The 25,209-nt window shown below is 46.2% G+C and overlaps 4 protein-coding genes and 1 long non-coding RNA gene across 7 annotated transcripts; 4 read left to right on the forward strand and 1 right to left on the reverse strand.

Annotated features, from left to right (window-relative positions):
• Nucleotides 1-955: 955 nt before the first annotated feature.
• apn (apnoia) lies at nt 956-2,508 on the forward strand. The gene is made up of 2 exons (XM_001358364.4): nt 956-1,959; nt 2,027-2,508. Exons 1-2 carry the CDS (start codon nt 1,845-1,847, stop codon nt 2,314-2,316), a joined length of 405 nt encoding a protein of 134 aa, XP_001358401.3. The 5' UTR covers nt 956-1,844; the 3' UTR covers nt 2,317-2,508.
• A 1,366-nt stretch (nt 2,509-3,874) lies between these two features.
• LOC4801282 (uncharacterized) lies at nt 3,875-5,067 on the forward strand. Its single transcript, XM_001358365.3, has 2 exons — nt 3,875-4,477; nt 4,530-5,067. Exons 1-2 carry the CDS (start codon nt 3,970-3,972, stop codon nt 4,982-4,984), a joined length of 963 nt encoding a protein of 320 aa, XP_001358402.2. The 5' UTR covers nt 3,875-3,969; the 3' UTR covers nt 4,985-5,067.
• Nucleotides 5,068-5,426: 359 nt separating this feature from the next.
• LOC4801283 (stearoyl-CoA desaturase 5) lies at nt 5,427-10,709 on the reverse strand. Its single transcript, XM_001358366.4, has 5 exons — nt 10,324-10,709; nt 7,205-7,490; nt 6,799-7,135; nt 6,383-6,729; nt 5,427-6,298 (listed from the first exon to the last, which is right to left on the reverse strand). Exons 2-5 carry the CDS (start codon nt 7,488-7,490, stop codon nt 6,042-6,044), a joined length of 1,227 nt encoding a protein of 408 aa, XP_001358403.2. The 5' UTR covers nt 10,324-10,709; the 3' UTR covers nt 5,427-6,041.
• Nucleotides 10,710-14,049: 3,340 nt separating this feature from the next.
• Nucleotides 14,050-16,767, forward strand: LOC26534015 (uncharacterized). 2 transcript variants are annotated; one of them, XR_001451667.2, is made up of 3 exons: nt 14,050-14,542; nt 15,223-15,740; nt 16,417-16,767. It is a non-coding gene; the product is annotated as an uncharacterized lncRNA (long non-coding RNA). The 2 variants fall into 2 exon arrangements; XR_001451668.2 differs by lacking the exon at nt 16,417-16,767 and adding an exon at nt 15,836-16,094.
• Nucleotides 16,768-20,772: 4,005 nt separating this feature from the next.
• On the forward strand, nt 20,773-24,855 carry PIG-S (phosphatidylinositol glycan anchor biosynthesis class S). 2 transcript variants are annotated; one of them, XM_002137277.4, is made up of 7 exons: nt 20,778-20,959; nt 22,913-23,003; nt 23,071-23,210; nt 23,280-23,477; nt 23,541-23,735; nt 23,795-24,412; nt 24,477-24,855. In XM_002137277.4, exons 1-7 carry the CDS (start codon nt 20,905-20,907, stop codon nt 24,788-24,790), a joined length of 1,611 nt encoding a protein of 536 aa, XP_002137313.3. In that variant the 5' UTR covers nt 20,778-20,904; the 3' UTR covers nt 24,791-24,855. The 2 variants fall into 2 exon arrangements, with proteins under 2 accessions (XP_001358404.2, XP_002137313.3); XM_001358367.5 differs by lacking the exons at nt 22,913-23,003; nt 23,071-23,210; nt 23,280-23,477; ... (1 more) ...; nt 23,795-24,412; nt 24,477-24,855 and adding an exon at nt 21,153-22,815 and having other exon boundaries at nt 20,773-20,959.
• Nucleotides 24,856-25,209: the final 354 nt, after the last annotated feature.

A 25,209-nucleotide genomic window follows, 5' to 3' on the forward strand; every position in this document is an offset into this window, starting at 1 on the left:
CAGCTGCCACAGAACCAACAGGTTGCCCCAACCAGCGATAGAACACGATTCTTGCGCTGGATTTGCAACAGAATCCTCTTCAATTAAATTGCCAGTCTTCGATGTCGACGTCTATGTCTATGTCTTGGTCTTGGTCAAAACATTGCTGGCCCGTTGCGAGTTCGAAAGAAGAAAATATCTAGAGTAGGCCTGCAATTTCTCACTGATCTCGCTCATTGATTTCTTTTAGCTGTAATTGCCCCTGGCCGCCGCCACCGCTACATGGCCCCACCGCCACCACCACCAACACCGTCAGCATTAGCCATAAATAATACCGAATCGTTAAGTAGCCTGCTAACGGTTCGTGCTTGGTTCTTTGGCCCACAGGCAGGCCGAAACAGAGTCAGAGCCAGTCCCAGCGACGCCTTCAATTAACTCTGACGGCGATTGCATGAGAAAGTTGTTGACAAAACTGGCGCACAGAGAGCTGATCTTCTGCAAGGTGTCCGGGCGGAGGGGCGCTAAGACTGAAAATCCAGAGTAGAAAGTAAATTCTATCGATGGTCGCATGAAAAATCCGCTTCACATATTAGGTATCTTAATTTACTTTCACACAATTAGCAGTGATGCCAGCCAATTAGCAAAAGAAACAAAGTTAAAACTTGAAAGAAAGAGGACCTTGCATGAGAGATATATGTATGTCCATAGCTGTAATCTCATGCCTCGATAACATTTATGTCAATCCATGTCCCGACAGTCGCAAAATCCCCGATCTTATCTTATCTGTAAAATGATAATCCACAATAAATAGTATCAGTCCAAAAACGCTAAACAAGTGACCAGTAATCCATCCGCCAGATACGTCACAGCATACAAAAAATAAATACAAATACAATATCTCCCAGATCTGATCCATCTTATGGCAGAATAGGTATATTAAAGTAAATATCAATGAATAGGCAATGCAAAGCAGAATTGATGGAAAAGTTCTAGAGAAGTGGAAAACTTCCAACTGCATTCAGATACGTTCTATGAAGGTGCCCTTTGGGAAGTAAAACTAATTTCGATTATCTGCCATACTGCCATTATTTATTGGATGTCAGATAAAGAACTATTACTGTACACCTGCTTGAATGCTGAAATTAGCTTGTACTATTATCATTATCATTTTCGGAATGCCGTAAACGAAAGTGAATCGCCGGGGTGTGGGTTGAGGTGAGGGTAAGGCCTGCGCCAGACACTCATCAATGAATGACCGTTCCGTTACTATGCCGTCGAGTAAAGCATTTTAAGTACAGGCATAGATTGAAAATTAAAATGCAGCGCCTGCTTATTAATTAGCTGATAAATCATTATCGGCCAGCGACGAAAAATGAAAGCGAATCGATCGGGTAGATGCGGCGACGGCATGGGTATGGCGGCTGCCCTCAATATAGACACGCGTCGTGAAAGAATGCCCATGTCCAAGTCCAAGTCCAAGTTCCTATGTAGCACCAAATGCGTTGCGCTGGGCCCCCCAAAAAGGGCCCTCGCGTCGGGCTGCATGCATATTCAAAGAAGTACGCCATCAGATTCGGCATCAGTCAGCCAGTCGGAGCCGGAGACATACTTGTACTCGCACTGTGGCACGATTTGCTTGTTTTGGCGCACGTTCGTGCCGTGAGACGCTCCGATGTCCGGCTGTCGAATTTCAAGTAGCCGCCCAGAGGGCTGGCCAACACCTACGTCGATAAAAGCGAATGTCAGTGTGGGCCATGCATTCAATAGTCGTCCGGTGCCAGAACTGAGCAGAGCTGAGCAGAGCCCAACGGATTACCAGATTCCCGAATCGAAGGACTAAACGAACATCAACGAAAGAACTCGAAATGGCCGCCAACCAGAAAATTGTGTTCGCCATCGTGTGCCTATGCCTGGCCTTTAACGTGGTGTTGGGCCAGCAGCAGCCCGCCAATAGCTCGGACTCCGACTCGGATGTTGCCGGTCAGTTCAGAAGGAAGGGACTCTACAGCCATATCTACAGGAGCTAACCAGTTTGTTCTTCTTGCAGAGAGCCGCACGTTCGGCCACCATTTCTTGCGCCGCATCAGCTTCGCTCTTGTGCCCGGAGCCTTCGTGGTGGGCGTGATCACCACCCTGCTGGCGGCCCTGACGGTCGTCTCCATGAAGGGACTGGGAGTGGGCGTCATCCTGTTGGTGCTGGCCATCGGACAGATGCTGTCGCGAGCCCTGCCGGTCCAGGCAGCCGCCTATGCTGCCGCCCCCGTGGCGGCTCCAGTGCCCGTCGTCTACTCGCACTCGCACACCCAGCAGCCCGTCTGGCTGGAGAAGGAGTGGTAGAGATGGAATCGATACGGCGCTCGAATGGGGCCAAAGATCGAGATCAGGACGAGAAAGCGAGCTGGTAGCAGGCCATGTTTTACCTCAATCTCAGCGAGCATGCAACCAAATAATAATTTAAGACTAGTTTAAATTATTTATTTAAATTATTTATTTATTACAACAAGTAAAGAATGGAAAGCATTGATTTCATTTGATTGTGCCTGTGCCTGTGTCTGTGTCTGTGCCTCTGCCCCTTCCCATGGAAAGTGAAATCTCCGCCCCGCCTCCGCCTCATTGGGTATGCAGCAGAGGGCGTCGCTGATTTACGGTTCTTTTAACTGCCCTTCCGTAGTGCCAGTTCCCGACTTGGACACTGCGACGTGCTCGTCCACACAGACGTTGAAAGAAAGCAAAGCCCCACTCCCGAAGCCACAGCGATAGAAATGGGTCATACCCACCCGTCTGGCTGGGGATGGATTTCTCCTTGAACATATGATGAATATCACTCATGCCTCATTATGGCCAACGATTAATTAATTAGACTCTCACTTGATAAGTAGTCACTTAATTGAAAACGCATCACTTTTCTATCCATCTAGCCTCTCAATCATCATCTCGAATCCGGCTTCAATTGTTCCACTTTATACGCCAATTTAACAATTTTGCACTCTGTCACCAAAGTAAAGCATTTGGGTGACTTCACAGTCGGTTTGATACCCTTACTAATTACGGATAGCTTGAATATCTGAAAAATATTCCATAAGCAGAATGTTTGAGTTCTTACACACCCGATTTCATTTTTCAAATGGTTCAATGCTTTATTTATTGAAGCCTGTGATAACTCTTAGATGTTTCGAATGGTTCATGAAGAATATCTGTTTCAGTTAGAAAAGAAAAGGTTACACATTCCAAACATCTAGTCGATATTATGTTCAGTGCCGTTCAACTGAATTGGTGTGTTGAAAACTAAACTAAACCACTGTGATATGGTCAATAAAGCAGATTTTAAGGTACAATAATAGCAAATGTGCTCTCGATATGGTTCTCACCCTTGTTATCTTATCACTCAGATATTCCTCTGTTAGATAGGGTATGAAAATTTCTAATGCCTAGGCAGACAGCATCACTACTGAAAGAGAAGGGGGTTACTCTTACTTGCTGACGCACCGGTGACACAGTTAGCCTGGCTGATACATGAGACAAGTGCCACCACTTCGCAGCCGAATTGCCGCTGAGCGAGAGAACAAATGGGAGCGGAGATCAGTGAAATGGGTGATTTAGCCAGGTGTGAATGGATATGTTTTGACTAGGCCAAGAAGTTCGGCGGTAAACAAACGGATTGGCCGGCCATAAGTCAGGCAAATGGGGCAAGGCAAGGCACGGCAAGGCAACGCAAGTGGAGAGCGACAGCGATATAAGCAACTGCAAGTGCAACCGCAGCTTGACCCGCTAAACTAAATCTGAGCGTCAGTCGAGCGTTGGCGAGCCGAAACCAGTTGGCCAGAGGAAAGCGGCCAAGAAATCAATGCGATGGGGTACTGGCTGGTCCAGCCAAGGATTGCTGGTGGTCCGAGCGCGGCAATGATTTCAGTTCTGCACTGTCACTGCTGAGGTGCAGTTGTGTTGTGTACCGAGCAATTGTCATTGGAAAAGCTAATAGTACTTTGAAAAATGCACGCCACCTCAACCAGCACCAGAGCCTTGCGAGTCCTTTTCGGACTCTGCCTGTTGCTGAGCCTCGATCGTGCGTCGGCCCAGATTCTGGCAGAGGCTAGCGAAGACTCGAACCCGTCGGAGCCCCGGTCGCACTCGGCGAATAGTGTGTCATACTTTAGGGCGTCGATTCCAATGCGAATCTACGAGTGTCTGCGGGAGTCCAGCATGCTGCACTGCACCAAGCTGTATGTGCTGCAAAAGATGGAGGAGCGACGCCAGATGGCCAGCTCGGGCAACCTGACCAGGGACTTCCTCGACCAGTTCTTCGGCGAGGAGACCCAGATGGGCAGCCTCATCTCGCAGAAGTACCAGCAGATGTCGGAGAAGGAGCTGAATCAGCGGCTGGTCGTGAACTTCCAGCGCTTTTTCAAGCACCGCGATCTCAAGCTACACTTCCTGTCCGGCATGCTGGTCAAGATCGTCCCCAGCAAGGACAACAAGCTGAAGTTCTCCCTGAAAAAGGGTGAGTATTGAACCGAAGTCCTGTCAGCTGACTGACGATCCTTCGTTTGCAGCTGGCAAGTCCCGCGTGGGACGTGCCAGACGACGCGAAACGGAGGAGCTTGAGCTGAATCTTATGAACATTCCCTCGATTGGCGGAGTGGGCGGCAACAGCGGCAGCGTGGAGAACTACGAGCCGGAGGCGGAGGGCGACTCCAAGCAACAGGGGCTCCTGGGCGGGGGCGGTGGCGGTGCCGAAGATGGTGGCGGGATCGGCGGCGGACTCTTGAGAAAGCGGAAGCACAAAAAGAACTCCAATAAGATGACCATGATGCAGGTGGCCGTTCCCATGATGATCTTCCCCATCGTCCTGCTGGGCAGCCTGCTGCCCTTCATCCTGCCTGCCCTCAAGATGGCCACCATTATGTCGCTGGTGATGAACAATGGCGCCTTCTTGGCCGCCCTGCTCTACGCCGCTCGCACCCAGTTCAACACCCACGAGGAGCAGCAGCACATCAGCTACAGTTAGCTCTTCCATCAGTGAACGCTAACCTTCACCCTTTCACACTTGTCACTTTCCGAATAAAGACTGTCTCTTGTGTTATGGCTTCATTTTTCCAGTTTAGAAACTCATTAAAAAACACGCGGAAACTTCAATTATATGGGTGGGTGGCAGTATCCACGGTCTGGGAGGAAAGGATATATTTGATCATATAAAAATGCATTGCCACCACTTTAGATACGCACAACCTTATTATAGAATACCATTTTTTGATGCTTCATATGGGTCCAATTTGTAGGATTGTTCTACAGTACAAATTAGGTATATTTCTTATATAATTTGTGATTGTTCAAAACATCCTTGAGCATTTGATCAATGCTTTCGAAGCTATTCTTTTTGCCTTGCAATCAATCTATTCAAATGCTGAAATTTGTTTACATCGAAAAGAAACACGATTGATGATTTTTTGTAAGTTTTATATAATTTTGTTTGTAGAGTTTCGCAACAATTGTTGGATTGAAATGTACAGTTGGGACCTTTATGACTAACACAATGTACACACGCATAAAAGTCGATGCTTAGAGTAGAGCTTAGTAGGTACACTTAATTCTAGAACCTCTTGCGTAAATATACAATTATTTATATGTAGGTATAGAGATAGAGAGAGGGTGGCAGATGCGTTCAGCCTTGAACGACAAGTGCGAGATAAGGTTGTGTAAAAAATTAATAAACGTGCAGATTTTGTTAACAATTTGTTGCTTTGCACATGTAGCTTTGACTAATCTCGAATAGTATTCTTCTTGGTTGTATTTGGAATTGAAGCCATTGATTTGTAAAACGTTTCTTGTGGAACCCTTCAAAATTTGCAATCGGGTCTGCGTCTCGCCTCCCGTCGCTCCGCTGCTCGGACTTCCTTCCCCAAACTCGTATTAACAGACACCACTTATGAGTAGGCAGTATGGAGCAGAGCCATTATTTGCTACTATTAAATACTGCAGACCCGATTGTGAAACAAGAAATTTGTTCGTTAGTTCGCTTAGTTAGGATTGGTAACTGCTGACCCACTCGATGGGGCCCTCCCTGCCTAGTCTCGCTTGCAGTCGGACTCCTTGTTCACAACGGAGGCGCTCTTTCGGTCCTCCTCGCTGATGTCATTGTCGTCCCAGCCCCAGATGGCGTGCTCTTCCTTCTCGTGGTCCAGATGGGCCACCAGCTCGCTGGTGGGGATGGCATTGTTGTTGTTGGCATCCATCAGGGCGGCAATGTGCGAGCCGTCGCCAGTGCGCAGCGCCCGCTTGTACACCATCTCCTGCGATACGAACTTCAGATCATAGGCCTGACCTGTGGATGGAGAAGGGAACAGAGAACAGAGCGGCATTATTGAAACGTCTGTCCTTCATTTGGGGGGTGGGTTAGAGACCGTACCGATTTTTGCCATCACGTCAATGAAGGCAGTGGTCCAGTTGAAGCTGTAGGTTCCCAGCTCGGCTGCCTTGTAGTCCCAGGGGAAGACGTGGTGGTAGTTGTGCCATCCCTCGCCGATGGTGAGGGTCGACACCAGCTTGTTGTTCCTCGCACTGACATTCACGTCGTAAGCCTTCATGCCGTAGAAGTGGGCGGCGCTGTTCACCAGCCAGGTGAAGTGCAGCGACAGACAGAAGCGGAGCATGGAGCAGGTGAAGAAGCAGACGCGCAGAGAGCTGCCCATAAAGTAGTAGGGGAATATCATTGGCACCACGAAGCAGCAGATGGGCATAACAACAAAGTAGAATCTGGAAAGGACCGCAGATTTGTTAGCAAACAATTTGTGGGGATCTGAAGGTCTGAAGGGAGGAGCTTACTTCTTCTGGAAAATCACCACGGGATCCTCCTCAATATCGGCCATCGAGATCTGCTTGCCCTTGCTGGTCACGTCCGGGTGCTTCTTGCACATCAGCCAGCCCATGTGGGCGAAGAAGAAGCCGCGTCGGGAGTTGTGGGGATCGGCGTGTGTGTCGGTGAACTTGTGGTGCACACGGTGGTCACGGGTCCACTCCCAGATGCTGTTCTGGAAGGCCAGGGACTGGCACAGCATGAGGAAGATGCGCAGCGGCAGCTTGGCCTTGTAGGCCTTGTGCGACCACAGACGGTGGACGCCGGCCGTGATGCCCAGACCGCCCAGGAACATGGTCGCGTACACTGCGAACGAAATCAGCCGAAATCAGTAAAAGTCTCACAAGCCTATAGCGAGATCCTGGTTGTACTCACCGGGTAAGAGCTCCATGTAGGCGCTCTCGGCAAAGACCAGGTAGAGACCGTACAGAGCCATCGAGTGGAGGACGATGAAGAGGCCCACGTTGCGCCAAACAATCTCCATTTGGAAGGGCTTCTTCTCAGTCTCAGCCACTGGCTCCGATTTCTTGGCGGGCGCTTGTTTCACGGCCTTCGGGGTCGTGGCTGAGGAAGCGGGAGCGGCGGCCATCTTGTTGTTGTTGCCGTCAGCAATGGCCGTCTCGGCCAGTATGAAGGTGCTGCCTATTATGTTGGGCGTCATCTGCAAAACGATCGGAACGGAGAGCACGCACCCATTAGTATTGGCATTCCCACAGGTTGCTTCCTGATTTATGGCCTGTCAACCGGGCCGGGCCGTCTTTGTCGTCTCAATCTGTGCACCTTAGAGATGCAAATCAATCTGTCGGGCGGTGGGTGCTGCCACACATCACCCCTCATTTGGTATGCGAGGCAGGCTCCTCCAGCACTTCCACATAAAAGGCATCCCCAGCTGCAGTACACCACACCACACGACTAATTATGGACCATATTGAGATTGAGGTGACTGCCGGAGCAGAGCAGAGCAGCTGCCTGAGCAGCGCGACCTTCGCCGCTAGCCAGCTCCAAGCTTCAATGATACTCGAAGCTGATACAAAGATAGCAAGCCGGAAACGCAAAGAGAATTCCGAAAAATCAAAACTCAACCAAAAAATCCCCCCCAAAAACCATCAATAATGTGATGTTGTACACGACGACTAATTTATTTGCATATCCATTCTTTAAAAATGTTTTCCTCTATCAATCGGTTTGTTCTATTGAAATCCAGAGCCTTCCAATATTCATAGAAACTGTACTCGTACCCTAGTCGAAGCTTCTGTTCGCTGCGCATAAAGGGAAAACTTTTCGAAAACAAAGTTGAAAGTTCTAGGAAAATAGAGCCTTGGAACTTAGGCGTTCTTAAATCATAAGCGATTGAGGTAGTCTAACGACGAAGGCACATTTGAATATCATTGGACTCTATGAGGCGGTGAATTAATTCATGAACGGGCGCGTGTCGCAGGGTTCAAGCAAAGCATGGCCCAACCGCCTTGAGGGTTCGTTGATACCAAAACTGCACAATGATTCGGATTGTGCATAGGATTGTGCACTTTGAGTTTGAGAGCCAACACACCAACTGCAAAGGCAGTAATTTGCAAGCCTGGCATTATCTAGGCCTTCGATTTTTGTATCTTTCGGATACTCGAACAGCAGTGAAGCCAGTTCCAGTTGCCAGCTGCCTAAATGGCTGATCTTCACCTCCTCTAGAATCTCTAGAATAGACAACCGGTTGACCTCCCAGCCTGTGCATGTTTTTATTGATTCAAACAAAAGTATTCTTATTGGCAGCGGCTTTCGAGCTGTGCGCGTAGATTTCGAGCCATTAACTTGTTGTCATGGTTCAATGTCAAGTCGTGTGCCTTGAATTTATTCGCCGACGGCTCTGGCTCTGGCTCTGACTGGGGCCGCTGCCGCTCAGTTCAAGTTTGGTGGAAAGGTGCGGGCTCGGGCCGTGCGTCCTTCTCTGGCATTAAACACTTTTTACAGCTAATTAGAATCAGAATAAAAACTGATTACAAGTCGATGCGATGAGTACTGTAATTCGATTTCGTTATCAATCCATTGAGGAATACCGGGACTTGTCGCGGCGAGACCCGGATAATTTCATGCAGAAGCCACGCGCATCCAAAAGTAAACTAGTTATGCCACGGGCCACACGAGCCCGAGTGGCAGAATCCGCTTCGTATTATATTTAACTTTGGCTCGGATCAGGCACGACGTTCAATCATCCTTACCGGAATATTAGCATAGTTAAGTAACCGCGATAAATTTATGTATAGAACTGCTTTTGTTTCGGGTTCTCCAGAGTCTCCGACGACCAAAATTCTTGTTCGGCGGCAACAAGTTCTGGGGGGTTTAGGTTTTTGCCTTGAGCTTTCGGCTTAACTTTGACTTTGAGCTCGGAGTTCTCGATTCTTGTCCCAATCTTTTCAGGGTGTGCTGACTCCAACATGTCTTGGGGCGAAGTTTGGCTGGTCGGTGTCGGTGGCCCGAACCACGTCATAGCGGACAAACAGACAAGCAGACATCGAGGGAGACAGAGCCAGAGACGAAAGCAATAGTAATAAATATAATACAAATGTGAATAGCTACGGAACCTGACTCAAAACTCAAATCTAATGCGGCACTGTGGCGTGGCTCTACTGTGGCTCTACGGATTGATACTGAGAGAGCTTCCATTGATCGATTCGTTCAGCGCACGCAACACACGACGCCTGCCGCATATCAAAATCGAATCATTGGGACTCAGAATTGGACTCGGACTCGGAGTCAGAGCCAGAGCCAGAGCCGGACTCAGACTTAGACTGGGGATTGGGAACGTGACTTTGGCCTGGTCACTGTTCTATATGCGGAGGGGAGCTTTAATATGCTTATAGCTGCATATAGCCGATAGCCGTGCACAGTTCGCATTATGCGTGGCATCCATATTCATTCTTGGTTACTTCTGCCGCATTCGCAATTAGCGCGTGCGCCAAAGAGATTCGGGGGATTGGGATTCTCCCATAGAAACAATGTCTCCTCGATTTTGTCGCCTTGATCATCGCCCAAGCCGTGGAATTCTGTCTATCTAGACAGTTCCATTCGGTCTTTTTAAGGGTAGCATAATTATTGTATTATGAGGAGTACGTGAGGCGGCGGCACATTGTTTCTGCTTCTGCTGGGGTATTACTCAGAGTGTTTTTGGATCTTTAAAATTTGGATTTGCGTAAGCACCTATCCAAATCTAATATCCGAAATGGTTCTTTCATAAATACTTTTTACTGCTCTGCTGAATGCGATTTCCTATAGATGAATCACATCGCACGATTGTCTGTTGAAGTGGTTTTGGTTTTGATGCTTTGGCAAGCGGGTTTCTGTTGAAATTCGGCTTAAACTTTTATGATAGTTTCGATTTGGTTTCCTGACTCGATTGACTTCCGCAAAGCGTAATCAAGAGTCGAGACCATCAATGTCAGGTGGGAGAGTTTTTCAAGAAATGTTCTTCAGCATTCCTAACCGATTTTAGCCCTCACACTCACCTTTAAGGATTGTGTAGCAACAGCTAGGGGAAATCCAAGATAAAACGGATACAAAATTCACGCACAAGAAACTATTTGGTTAGTTTCGTTTAGAACCGTTCGAATGGGCACAACACCGAAATTCACAGGGCACACAAAAGTTCGTTTCGTATCCAGTATCTAAGGATATTCAGGCTCGTTCGGATGGGGGGGTTTTTTAAATTTGTCAGCTTCTTTTGGCCACACAACCACGGCACGTCCACGAGGCGCGATGAATGCACGGCGTATGAGGGTACGGATCGAGTGGCAGTGCTTTTTAAGCGCCTAGGTTAAAGAATTCGCACAGCCGAGTGTTAGACGCGCTGAGCTGAGAGAGCACTCGGATACAGTGTCTCAAATGTTTTCCAACACCGAAATTTAAAGCCGTCTCTCTGCTTCACCTCGCTCCACGGCGGCTCCACTTTGCTGCTGCTGCTGCTGCTCTGCTGCTGTTGCTGTTGCTGCGGCGGCGTCGGCGGCTGCGAATCGTCGGCGATTCTTGGGCTGTGACGATCGGATCGATCGATCGTTAAGACGGGGCCGGGGTCGCCTATGCTTCAGCATGTGCGTGTGTTCGTGTGAGTGTGTGTGTGTGTGTGCGTTTGTGTTTTGTGATGAGCGGCGCGTGGCTCTGGGACAAGTGTGCGTGTGGGGATGAGAGATCAGCGAAGAACGAGAATAATCTAGTTGCGGTTTCCAGATCACTTACACTTTCCACCAGGAAAGGGGAAATACCGCCAGTGAGCGCGCGATTGCGCAGATTTGGACAAGTTCACGCACGTCGACCCGCAGCCCCGAGAAGATCTCACACGAACCTGCCCTGCAACTTTTTGCCAGCCTTTCGAACGCCTTTCGTACTTGCCCAACGCAGTCGCGGGTCAAGCAGATCAAACTATCGGTCAAGCGAGCACGTCTTTCGCGTTTCGGCGGTGATTTCTTTTTCGTACCGCTTACTAATGAAGTCTACTGTATGCTCGAAAACTTGTTATCCGCATTATATAATGTTAATGTTCTTAATTCACTCCGGATCTGGGCCATATATTACGCGATGTATGTCAGATGCCAAACGGCAAACGCCAAACAGTTTAACCAGTTTGCCACTTTGGCCTTGCCGTGCTCCATGCTCCATGCTCCATGCATATTCACCGATGATCCACCCTGACGTCCAAAGCTCATCATCACCATCACAGATTCTAAATGGCTTTATTTTCCTACTTTCCTGTCGCATGGCCAAATTTTAATTGCTGTTTAGTCCGCACCAATATTTGGCTAGCGAAGCCAAGCTGACACACATATACATATGATTAAAATGGGCCAATAATTGGCTTACGCGACTCAGCTCGGTTCTCAGAGGCCTCTGGACAAACAGCCATTACCGCATACCATACCGCAAGACCTGTGCCTGTGACTGTGACTGTGCCTTGCCCCAGCGACCCGAAAATATGTATGTTTACAGTTTGTTACTGTTGTCTCTGACGAATATTGGGTTTTCACACCCAGCGTAAAGTTGAAATGAGTTGTGTCTAATTTTGTTTAGTGGCGGCAAGTAAAATTGTTTGCCATCTATCCGCCGAAAGACAACGACACCGACACCAACACCAACACCAGCGCCAACTCTGCGATGTCAAAAACCTCGCGGCGAAGGCTTCATATGGTGGCCACTTGTGGCAACATAGCTGAAGGTCAAACCGGGCCATCATGCATCATTGCATTGTGGCTGAATCACCAACCCCGAAGTCAAGGCGATTTTTTTTTATTGTGACCAGTTTTAAATATACAAATACAAACTCCCGATCGTTCAGGAAGGATAACCTGTTCCAATAGTTTAAGTTCGGACACATTCGCCGAATCATACGAAAGACATTGATTCGTTGTGCAAATTTTCCATACGAGAACGGACTCTATGCCTTGACTGCTATTCGCTAATAGAATTTCGGGATTTGTACAATTAAATATTAAAAATCGATTTTTTTGGCTTAAAAGTTAAAAAATGTTGCAAATTGTTTTGAAATAGATCGAAATTTCGTAAATTTTACGAAAAATGTTAACCATCATATATAATATGATTTTTGGGGTTAAGAGTTCACGGCTAAAGAACAGAAAATCTTGGTTTTTTTTTTAAATTAGCTGAAAATTTGCAGTCACGTTAGAGCGTCTGAATCTCAGTGGAATCATCATCATGTTCGAATGGAACTGTGGTATAAAATACTTTAGTTGGTTCCTAATTGGGAGTTGCCATAGAAAATAGAGATGGGTGGCATAAAGAGCCCCTGGGAGCTGTTCGACGTTTGGGTTTGACTGTATCCTTATATCCCATGTTTTTGTAGCATACTCATGAGAAATATATCCACACTGAAATGAGAACCTAACACTATCACAGGAAAAGACGAAAACTGTTCTGTGTCACGTTTTCCAAAAAGAAAAACAAAGTAGACTGTAAACGCACTAGACACCCAATACGACGTGAGTGTGCGGACTTAATTACTTTCAATATCAATCAACATAATACGAGAGTTTATTTTCAACACGTGCCCACTAAAGAGTCATAAAGCTACAATATCCGTCGAGCATTTTGCTGAATGGGAACGTTTTAATCGTAGACTACACACCCTCAAAAAAGGTGCCATTCATCGCGAGAAATCAGTGCGATTAATTGTTATAATTTATAATTTAATTTAACTCATTTCCGAGTCCGATTCAGCTTCAAGCATGAGTGGCATTTTGACGAACGGGTCGCCGTACTAAATAAAAGAGTACGTGAGCTTCATCCAATAGAATTGCCATTAACAGAGGCAAATATTGAATACATTAGACTTGAATACAAATTTTGCTAACGTAAATATGTATTTGTTCTTAAGAAAACCAGACGGCAATGCTTCAATCCCATCAGCTACTGATACAATATTTATACCAACTTCGAAATATGATGCAGGATCAACAAATATTTTAGACAATAAGGAACTAATTATGTTCATAATGATAGTTTCGATGTAGTTATACTATACTGTACTATGTATACATACATATGTATATATACTATTATGTACTCATAGATGGTATTTGCAAAAGGAAAACCCCTCTAATTTTCGCGGAAATTTAACGTTTGTGGTAATATTTCCTGTACTAAAAGTCACATATAGCGAAGAAAATAAAAACAAAAGTGCACTCTGTGTGGTTATTTGGTTTATTTATATTTGTTTCCATATTGAGTAAGATGTTCGAAGAGGAGGAAAGAAGGAAAGGCAGTCCTCCCATATTGGCTCCGATATTGCCCGTTCCCTGCGTTGCTGCCCACTGTGCGCTGCAGTTTTCAAAAATGAACAGCCAAGTGCCAGAATGCATCTCGATCCGATATCTTCTTCGAAAATTGCATCTGTGTAATTGTGAGAAAAAACAGTTGGCTAAACGGCTGTCATTGAGACTCTGCGGCTAAAACGACACACATGACTTGCAAAGTGGCAGTGGCATCTCGGAATGGGACAGGGATTTGTGTGTCGTGTCTGAGTGCTGCTGTCAAGGCCACGCCGTGTTCTTGGGAGGTTCTTGAATAACCACAATTACACAATTAAGTGCGAGTGCGAGTGCGACTGCGACTACGAGTGTGAGGGTCTTGAGCCGTTTTGCTGGCTGTATCACTGCCTGTGGCCTGCTGGCTAACCAAGCATGGCCGTAACCTTTTGGCCGTAGCCAACGAAACTTCGTCGCAACGAACTTAAACTAAATTTCACTTGTGCGGCAACACTATGAGCTGATGTGATGTGATGCCCGAACTAATTGCAGCTAATTGAAATGCACGCCTGCGACTCTTTCGAAATTGTTGTTGAAGTGTCTGTGACTCAAGTGAAGTGACAGGCTCCGTGCCGGAGGCAAAGTCAAACGGTTTCAAGTGCAAAGTGCGTGAAAAATCGAATCATTGAGGCTCTGCTCCTCCAGCTCCAGGTGCGTTCGATCGCCTTAACCAAATATTTATGCAAACGCCAAATGTGCCACAGGAAGAACGCAATGTCACGTCAACATTCGCATCAAATGTGCCATGAAAAATAAAAACAAACTCAAACTCAAACAAAAGCCTCATTACATGTCCGTTACTGCGTACCCACTCTCAGATACAGATACAGCGACTGGCACACACACAGATAAAGATGGGGGCTCGGATAAGGAGAACGGCCTAAATGGATTCTCAGGGCAACACGGGATGTAGGTATGTACATACTATATAGACTTTGCAATACCCAAAGGTATCGGCTATCTCAATGTCACTTGTCACAACCCAACAACGAAATCTGCATAAAATCTAATCGTATAAATTTGTTTCGAATGAGAATTTCACTCAGCACACGCCCCTGTTGGAGCTGTGACTGTGTCCGTTGGCCGCTTTGCGATTCTCAGGCCGTTCATTTGGCCAATTCATCAAACATTGCTTTTACGACTTTGAGGTGCTTGTCGACTAGAGTACGAGTACTCGTACAACCCAAATCCATTAGGGTTTAACGCAAGATAATAAAACTGTACAGCTATTCATAGACAATTCTTTCGGCATTAAGACTAACTCAATAGGTTTGTGGGTATTGGGGAATATAGTGAAATGTTGGTGAGGAGGTGAGGGCTGATTGATGTCTCTTCTACTAAGATAATTTACTGTGTGGAAGAGTATTAGTTCGCTTATGGAATAGGGAATTTTTACATTCAAAGTCTTTTCCGTAATATTTAATTTTCTCATCTATTATCTTTTGAATATTCAAAAGAAAATGAAACTTGCCAGTTGATGAGCGGTGAAGGCTGAGCGATGTCTCGCTTAGAATAACTTATGTTTCTGCTGGAACATAAACACAAAGTTTATGGCCCATTACAACTAATTAACACACAAGTGTTTCCCAACAGAAAAGCAGCAGCCCAACGACAAAGTAACGAAATTTGTGGCAAGAGCTCGTGAGGCACTCGCAGAGCATTACCCGTTCGATATCCAAACGCGGGAAACTTTTCATTCTTCGAAAGATAATCCAAAACATTGATAAGCCATAAACCGAAATGGAGTCGAAATGCTGGACAAATTAGCAAATCGCTCACGTGCCTGTGACTTTTTCTGCTCGACAACACCCGAAATATTTCTACGAACTCAACTCGGACGGGGACGCGGACTCTGATTTTCTATTTTGGCGGTGGAGGTGGCGCTGGCCCAGCGGGCATAGCATTTCCGTATGCCTGGAGTCGAAGATTCTCGGCGTGTCCGGCGAAGTTGGCTGGCTAAGAACTCGTCACCATATGCTCGCTTCTTTTCATTAACAACTTGATCATGATTAGCATCGATAAGACCGAGAGCCTGCTTAGAATTCTGTGGGGCTCGCAAACCTGCTTGGCGTTCAAAAATGCCTTAGGCCAGGTCGCAGATATGTATACGGGTATGTATTTTTGGGTTTTCTATTCTAAAGCTTTCATTGTGTGTAATACATTTGCATAAATATGCATGTACATATATCTCTTGGTCCAACCGTAGATCGTTGTACGCACTGGATTCCAAATCCATCCCAGCCTGAGAACATATTCTCGGCGGCCCTTTTTGTTTGGGTTCGGACTCGGCGAAACCAGTTGGTCCGCTTTATGAACCATCAGGGCTATGAAAATCAGTCCAGGATAGTGCGAGATTGAACTATGTTTACCAATAGTTATCTTTTGGCTGTGTAAATCATGTAAATCAACCTAGAAAATGTAAATAAATATTTTCCTGTCGACACACGCCGATGTAGAAATTCTGGCACTAGCTTGGAGCATGATAGCAGAAGTATTTTAATAAATAACGATTTATTTATAGCTGATCGAATTGTCAGAAATTCTTTTCGGTGCAGAACAAGTTTTGGCCAACACGAGACCGGCCACTGTGAGCTCACAGTGTATTAATACAACAGGTCGAAACCAGCGAAAATTAAATATAATAGATTATATGTTTGTTCTCTTCAAAACTGCCATTTACATTTAACCTCTCGACCTTTACCTTTGATATGGGCAAGGTTTCAGTAGTCTATTAGTTCCTAAATTTCGATTCGAAGTAACTCAGATTTGATATTTAAATTTCCACAGGTCATTACACATTATCTAGACAGTGGACTTGGACTTCCGCTTGGCAGACTTCCGCATAGATGTAACAGTAAACCAGTTCCAATGTATCTCTCCGGCCGATCGACCATCCATATCAATTAAAATATGTAAATGAAACAAAGCCAAACAAAAAGGCCAATGTTGCGCGAAAAAAAGACAAACCCAAACTCCAAGCTAACCTCGAGTATGTTTCTGTCTCTGCGGCAGAAGAAACCGAAACCAAAGAAAGGAAGTCTTTACGAAGCTTCAAATACCCTTGTATCCGAAAAATATTATGTTTTTTGATTACAAACCAATTGGGGAAAAAACTTGAATTAATTAAGCTTAAACGAACCTTCAGTCGAAGAACTTGTATGTTGGAAAATTTTGATATACTGATTTGATTCCAATGGCTCGAAATATTTCCTATATACACGTACAATCTCAGATTTCATCCAGATAATTATGAACCTGACATGACCCTGACTATATCGCTTTCATGATAAGAATAAACATATGTACTAGATCCCGAACGATATCTGCTGTGTAGGCTATCGGCTGTACCCAATCGTGATACCCTCTGGGTAGGGTGCGAAAAAGTGAACCCCAAAATCGAGTTGCTGTCTCGGTTCGTCTTCAACTGGCTGATTGAATATCAGGAAATACAAAATGCTAAGCAGCCAAAAGCAAATTGTAACAGGGCCCAAAGCAAACGAGTTCTCGGCCCAAAGGCAGACGCTATTGATAAGCGGGCTGAGTGACCAAAACTTGTTCGCATTCGGACCGTTGCACGACCCATGGCTGCCCGGTCTGCGGGAGGGCAGTGGGGCGATGGTAGTGGGCCAGATAGCCCCATTGACTGATTATCGTTAATAATGCGATGCTGGCTACGACGCGGCGCAGCACTGCGACTGCGAATTCGAACTGGACGCTTGCTGGTTTTTGCCATTTGCATTGACATTGACTTTGACCGAGAAATTATAAATCGAAGCCAATGTGACGCATACTCGTATGCGTGCATACATGTCCATGTAGTGCGTGTATACAGTAAGTCAAAGAAGTGTTTTTACTTGTAAAGCCCGAGGAAGCGATTGGATAACCAAAACAATTTCAAGGCTTGTCAGCGAATTAGGTCAGATTTTGGAAAAATCCTCTGGATATACTAAAAAGAACAATGATTACATAAATCGGAGGATTTATCAACCAGGAGACACTCTGGAACTTTCGACTGTGCCACAGAATGGCCTCCTGATTTCTTCCGAGCCATTCAGCACGTGTAAAACGTTCACGCGTGAACGCGCACTAAATCTTTGTGGTATTTTTGTGAAGAAACAGCTGTAATGGGCTCTACGCTCGGGCGGTACTGTAACCATGTAAAAACACTTATTCGACACACTGTATGCATGTACGTTTATGCGCTGGGACATCGGGCAGCGTCCAAACATTTTGTATGCATTGGGGGGCCATTAAACATTGTTTATGTGTTGCTGTAGGGACTCGCTTGCAGCATTTGCATGCAACAAAGAATTGCGCTTCGAGTGTATTTATTTTGCTGTTTTTACGAATTTATGGTTTTATGCACGCGGAATACATTGGATTGGGCAATTCTGGCGGCAGTACATCAAGATGATGGATGCCCGAAGCCGCAATTATTACGCTGGACACACTCGATTGGTCGCCACCCACCAGAGTCGACGATCGGCATTCGACATTCGACATTCGGCGGCAGTCTGCTGGCCCAGCTCAGTCATTGGGTCAAAGCCAAAGAGCGCTCAAGTTCAAAAACCCAAAGCCGAAACCGAAAATTAGAAAAATTACCTAAGACTAGATCAAAAAACGGCATTGACCGGCATGTCATGGCATTACCAAGGCATAAACATAATCAAAATAGAAAACTTTATAGCCATTAGCAAATGTCGGTTGGTTTATTTGCAATTTTTAGCATAGCATAGGGTCAAAACTTCTGCCGCAGATAGCAGAGCCCCTCCGAGTCGGCCCGGCCCGCCACCGAACCGAACAGATCGGATCGGATCGTATCGGAGATCGGATCGAGCTAATGCGCCGACGCGCGTCTTCTCGTTTTGTTACTCGTATTGTCTTCTATTTCCTGGTTGGGTCCGGTCCGCTTCGTTGACGTTGATTTGGCATTATCATGAATTAATTGTTGCATATTATACTCAGCGACTTGACCTCAATAGGACAGTGTGTGTGCGACTGTATAATGTGCTTATCGATACACAAACTATAGGTATTTCCGAAGCTACGTGAAGCCCAGCGCATACAAGGCGGAGGAAACTATTTTCAGAAAAACCAGCAAAATATTGCGAATTGTTCATCATTTTTAAAACTAAAATGCATAATCAAGTACAACTGGAACTAGTGCAGCCTCCCTGTAGCCATCCTCAGAATTCTAGCTCGTGACGCAATTCCGGTGCATTGTTTCATATGATTTATTTCATGTTACGTACAACACTTATTGTACAATATGTACATATGTAGGTACGGGATGTTGTGTTTGTAATACTTGGAATAACATTTACATCAGTTTATTTGAAACTCGAAGACGTAGAAAGCCCGACTATTTGTTTCCCATTCTTGATCAGGCAATTCTTCCAAATGCAAATGTATTAAAAAGTTTTGATGTGTTTGACATCACAAATTCAGAAAACATTAAAAGGAGAGTTTCTCTACCTACAGGACGTAATAACAAGATTATAGGGTTCCGTTGCCACAGAAAAACGAGGACAAGCAGTCAACTCCAAAATATATCACCAAAAATTCGGGATTTTTACGATCTTAGTAAATGAGCTGTTCTTTTTTCGCTCAATCTCAAACCTACGTTCCCAACAGCTTTCTGGGTTATAAGACTCCCTAGGGGGCTCGACATGATGACATAAGTACTTATGCCCATATGATATTAGACTTTGCTAACTGACTAACTGCAACAACAAATACAGTCTTATCGCAAGATCGAGAGATATATGTACGTACATACATATATGCGTCACAGCTCGGCTTTCCAGTTAGGCTGGAAGCAGCGCTGCGACAGAGGTAATGGATTGTTATACTTTTCGGAACCAATTTTACTTGACGTGCGTATTGGAAAACATCATTTTGTCATTAAATAGTGCCAGAGCTCTTCGACTGATAGCCGGTAGACGGTTACGAACACTTGTTTGGCATTTTTTCTCTTTGAAAAATTTGGAAAAGTTTCAGGAAATATTGTGTGGCTTGAAGTATTTTTTAATAAACCATAAAAATGTTTAATATTGAAATAATTAATTTTTAATATTTTGTATAAAATATATTGTGTAATTTTTTGTTATAAAATTGGCTATAGCCATGTCCGTTCATGTACCAATTTATTTTGTATACAAAGAGATATCTTAGTTTGAGTACTTCAAAGAATGAATTTTTTGTATGGCCAGTTTTCGGATATCTGTCCCACTGTGCGGTGGTCTGGCACTCGTGGTTGCCATATCAGGAGAAAATATTCGTATGTAGCTAGGGAGAACATTTACGGTATAGTGGTATATAATGGTGTATTTTATCAATTTCATCAATCTATTAAATTAGAACTCATATTGTCATTCACTTTCAAACAATTTCTATTCGGCGCGAACAATACCCATTCGATAGTATCGATAGCCGTGTCTTGTGGTTTTACGTTTTTACACTTATCGATAAACGTGCTACATTGCCCCGCAACATTAGCACGATATGAGCAACATTCTGCATACCCTAGGGAAGAGGATGTTATAGAATTGAGGAAATGTTTGTAATTTAAGGCGCCAATATATGTAGGCACGAGGCAGTCTCTGTTGAAAGATATTTAAACGACCAGGAATCAGGATATAAATATAGAGGAAAAGAATCAAATGCATGAATAGGTCTAAGACATGTCAATCTGAGAGGAAGTCATTACTAATGTTTCAACTAAGACTGAAAAACAGAATTTTAATGTTAGCTGAAATAGGGTATAAATATTTCCATACTCGTTGTGGATACCTGTTGGCCAGCAACAATGGCGTAACATTCCAGACTTTCTAGCTTTGACTTTATTTGTTTAAACCTTATTTCAATTATTTATCACTAGCCAGCTAGTAATAATATCAAATCGAATATCAACATCGCGGAATTCGGATTCCAATCCTTCACGGTGAACGATTAACCCATTGTAGACCAAGGGGGTATTTTAAAAATCCACCGAAAATAATGAGAATTGAATCATTTTAGCGCAGTTCAGGTGAAAGATATCTTTTTTTTTTGTAAGTAAAGAGGAAGGATAGTATGGGTCTACAATAAGAATTTGCAATCAGTAATATTTGTGACATTGACCTCAAGTCGTACAACTGTTTAAATAGGGGGGCTTAAGTGGGCTAAGTTCGTTTTTTCGTATCTCTAGGGCTGCAGCTGCACAAGCCAATTTTGATATTTTTCTTGAAAAAACTTAAGAATTTCCTGAGTATTAAGGTATTTAGTAGTATAAATATGGAAACGACAAGCGCCAGCACAGTTAAAACCAAACGAAAAGATAAATCCGAAGGTAAGTGAAAGCATTTTAATCTGTCTAAGCGAAAACGCTGGGTGAGGTGCGAGGTGTGCCGGCACAAAGAGTCGTGTGAATATTTCTGATAACGCGTATGGTGTGGCTAGTATAGCGCGGCCTATTACAGTTTAAGGTATGCCCCGTGTCTGCCATGCTTAATGCAATACCATTCATTATGTTGCCCTTGCAGACGCACATGAGGAAAGGCAGAAGGAGGAGCAGAGGCCGGATCCAAGTGGCGAGCCACAGAGGAAGCTACTGCGTCTTGGTGAAACACTGGACAAACCTCTGGCAGCGCCGGAGTTACATCTAAATGCCGCCTATCAGCAAAAGGAGCTAACGCAGTGGCTACAGACGACATGGGAGAAGGCGGACCAGACCGTCAAAGAGGAGAAAACCGGCGCACAAGTGTTTGGTGATCCCTTTCAGATCTGCCTGCTGCCAGGCCTGATGGCAGAAGGCACTAGCAAAGCGCTAGTGTCTGAAATTATTGACAAAGTTACATGGTCGCGTAAGCAGATGGACCTGTACGAGTTCTACCAAAGCACAGATCTGTCCAACATGCCCAGATGCCGGCTGCTAACAAATTTCCTGCAAGTGTTGCGGAAACAAGTTCGACCCTGGCTGGAGAAGGTGACGAACTTGAAGCTGGACTACGTATCTGCCTCCTGCAGCATGTACACCTGCGGCGACTATTTGCTGGTGCATGACGACCTGCTCAAGGACCGACAAATAGCCTTCATCTATTATCTGTCGCCCTGGGAGGGTGCGGAAGAGTGGAGCGAGACGCAAGGCGGCAGTCTGGAGATCTTCTCCAGCGACGACCAGTGCTTTCCCCAGTTCCCAGTGCACCGCAAAATTGCCCCCAAAGATAACCAGTTCGCATTCTTCAAAGTCGGATCGCGCTCCTTTCATCAGGTCGGCGAGGTGACCACATTCGACTACCCGCGTCTCACCATAAACGGCTGGTTTCACGGCGAAACTAACGAGGCGTTCGTGCCGGATTCCATGCGCGCCTTTCCCCGTCTGAGCTACCTTCAGCCGGATAGCTTGAACAAGCCCCCGTTAGGGCTTCTGCTCAATAATGTCTACCTGAAGACGGCCACGCGACGCAGCATCCAAAAGCGTATAGAGGAGAACTCGGAAATCTGCCTTTACGAATTCTTCAAACGCGAAAAGTTCGAGCTGGCTCGGGCGCAACTCTTAAGCGATGACGAGACGCTGGTCTGGCGGCGGCAGGGCCCGGCCAATGCGCACAACTACGAAGTCATGGATCTGAGCACAGCCAGGGGAACGATCCAGGAGCTACTGCAGCTATTCCGCAGCAACGCCATGTTCGACCTGTTACGTGACTTCACCGATCTGGACTTGAGTGGCCCCGATGCTGTGAGGCCCAAATGCAGCGTGGAGCTGCAGCGGTGGTCGCACGGGAACTACACTGTCCTAGGCGACGGCCTGGTGAGCGAGGAGAATACCCTCGACCTGGTCTACTACCTGAATGCGGCGGAAGGAGCTGCAGTTATCACATACCTCTCACCCGACGGAGAGCTCCCCAATGAGAAGGAAAAGACGGGCTCCGATGACGAAGAGGACGATTCTGTTCTGCTCACCATATCGCCCGTGGACAACGCCCTGAATATTGTCTACCGCTGCGAGGGCACTACCAAGTTTACCAAATACGTGTCGCGCAATACGCCCTTGGAGAAGGGACCCGTTTTTGTAATTTCCTGCAGTTACAAGGAGTAGTAGTCGATGCTGCTCGCGCACAATCTTCTGGGACTATATACATTCGTAGCGGTCTAATGTACAGAACTAATTTACCGAATAAATGATGTAGAAAAACCTAAATAGCATTTCCGATTGTTTTGTGCACGCGCATCGCCCGACCCCGCCTTGAGGGAAGCCACACACTACAATAATTCGTACTTTTGCTTCTGCTTGCCATTACAGATAAATATCGCATCGGTGCCACGGTTGCCTTCATCGTAGTCATCATTGGGATTGGCGTACCGATGTGGTGGAAAACCACAACAGTCTACAGGTGAGTCACCGATGGATGCCTGCGGCACTTTCCACCTATCAATCAAATCAATCATCATTGCCTTCAGAGTCTCTTTGCCATCGAACGCCATACTGGGTCTGAGCGAGAAACCCATCAAAACGGCTGTGCAGGTGGCCATCTACACACAGGGCTCCAGTCGCGCCCAGCTGCTCATCAGCGAACTGCAAAGTGCATTTAGCGATAGCGGTAAGAGTGATTTGCATGGCCGTCAGTCATCCATTAGAGTGACTCTCAATGTTTTTTTTTTTGTTTCAGAAATATGGGCTGTGGAATTCAAGCATATGCCGCCACCGGCCAGAGCCCATGAGGCGCATACGCCTGCAGCATTGGAGAAACTGCTGCTGGAGGAGCACCCTCAGAGTGTGGGGGACTTTATGTTCATTGAGTGGCCCAATTTAGAAGAGGAAATATTGCTGACAACAGAGCGCTCGGCTTTGATGCGCAGCGATACAAGTGAGTCTAGATGCTTCCGATGCACTCGAAGCCGATTATAAATATGTCTTTCAACTTTTACAGCCGCCAACAAGCTGGCTCAGGTGCTGCACTCAAAGATCCTGCAGTCGTATCGCATCAATCAAATACTCAGCGCAGATGATCGATTCGGGGCCAAGTCTGAGGCACCACAGCCAGCCTACGATGTCATTGTTTCCGTACTGAACCCAAAGCCGCGTCTAACCTATGCCCAGTGGAACGTTTCTATGGCTGTAAAGAGTATGATTGTGACATTCAGGGCCGGCTGCGGACGTTAACTGCTTCATTTCTATTTGCAGCGTATGTGGAGCCTTGGCTGGCCCAGGTGTCGGACATATCTAACTATACGGTGCGCTCGCAATGGAAGTATCGGGTGGCCATCGAAGCCGATCTCAAGCAGGTGCGCGACGAGACCAAGCTGGGTCGACACTATGCCCTGCTGGAGACGGACCTGCCGCACCTGCTTACCTCCATATCGCAAAATCTGAGCGCCAGCACCACCGACAAGCCGGCCATCAATCTGGTGGTCTATATTCCGCCATGCAAGACCGCGCCCCTGCACATCTACAACAGCAAGTACCAGCGGTTGACGCGGAACGGAGTGGATGCCTTCATATCTCCACCCTGGGGTGGCGTCATCATTGCTAATCCCCCGGAGAGCGTGTGCCTGGCTTATGCCAATAACGAGCAGCCGTTACCCTACCACGTCAGCACCACGGACAACATGCAGGTGATGCTCGATCAGCTGCACAAGTTGCTCGACATCAGCAGCGAGCTTCAGTTGGAGGGCGTCAAGACGGTAGACATCGAGCAGTTGGCCCCGCGTCGCTGGGAGTACGAGGCCTACCTCAGACGCAGCGCCATTCGCCACATTGCCACGGCCAGCAGAACGCTGCAGAGCCTCATTAACCTGCTGGGTACTCTTTGAATTACCAACATAATTGGGCCATCCATAATCCAATCGTTTCCTCTCGCCCTCAGATCAAATCAGCTATATTGTGATAAACGACGAAGTGGCCGCAGCCATAACGAGCTCTTATGCCGACATTTCGGCCGCCAAGGTCGCTCTACTGGAGCATCGACTGGACGACGCTTCCGCACTGGCTAAGCGCGCTTTTGTGGCCTCGGAGCGGGGCTTCTTCGACGCCAGCTTGCTGGCGCAGCTCTACTTTCCAGACGAGCAGAAGTACGCCATTTACATTCCACTCTTCCTGCCCGTCTTGGTGCCTGTGCTCAGTTCCTTTAACATGCTACGCAGAGTGCTGCAAAACATTCGGAAAGAGAAGCAGCAGTAAACGAGCCGCGACGAATGGCTAATACTCCCAATTAAAACCAAACTATTCTTGATAACTTAATCTAATTCATCAAGGCTATGGATTCCATTTGGGATGTACTATTCTTGATAACTTAATCTAATTCATCAAGGCTACGGATTCCATTTGGGATGTACTCGGTACATTTCATCGTCAAGCTCTTTGCGCTGACGCTTTTTGGGCGGATCCGACTGGCAGTTGGAATTCAAGCTGTAGACTACGACGCACGCCACATAGGTCATCAAGAGCCGTTTCAGCATGTTCAGAAAGCCGGGAATCCGAACTCGTCGGGCCTTAAAAATTGAATTTTGATCACTAAATCCAAACACTTTCCGGCATCGTCTGACAGCAAAATGCTCGACACCTTTTTCATTTCCAGCATTCCCTGATGTTTCGAGCTG

This window comes from Drosophila pseudoobscura, chromosome 2 (assembly GCF_009870125.1).
Source record: "Drosophila pseudoobscura strain MV-25-SWS-2005 chromosome 2, UCI_Dpse_MV25, whole genome shotgun sequence".
Classification (NCBI taxonomy): Eukaryota; Metazoa; Arthropoda; class Insecta; order Diptera; family Drosophilidae; genus Drosophila; species Drosophila pseudoobscura.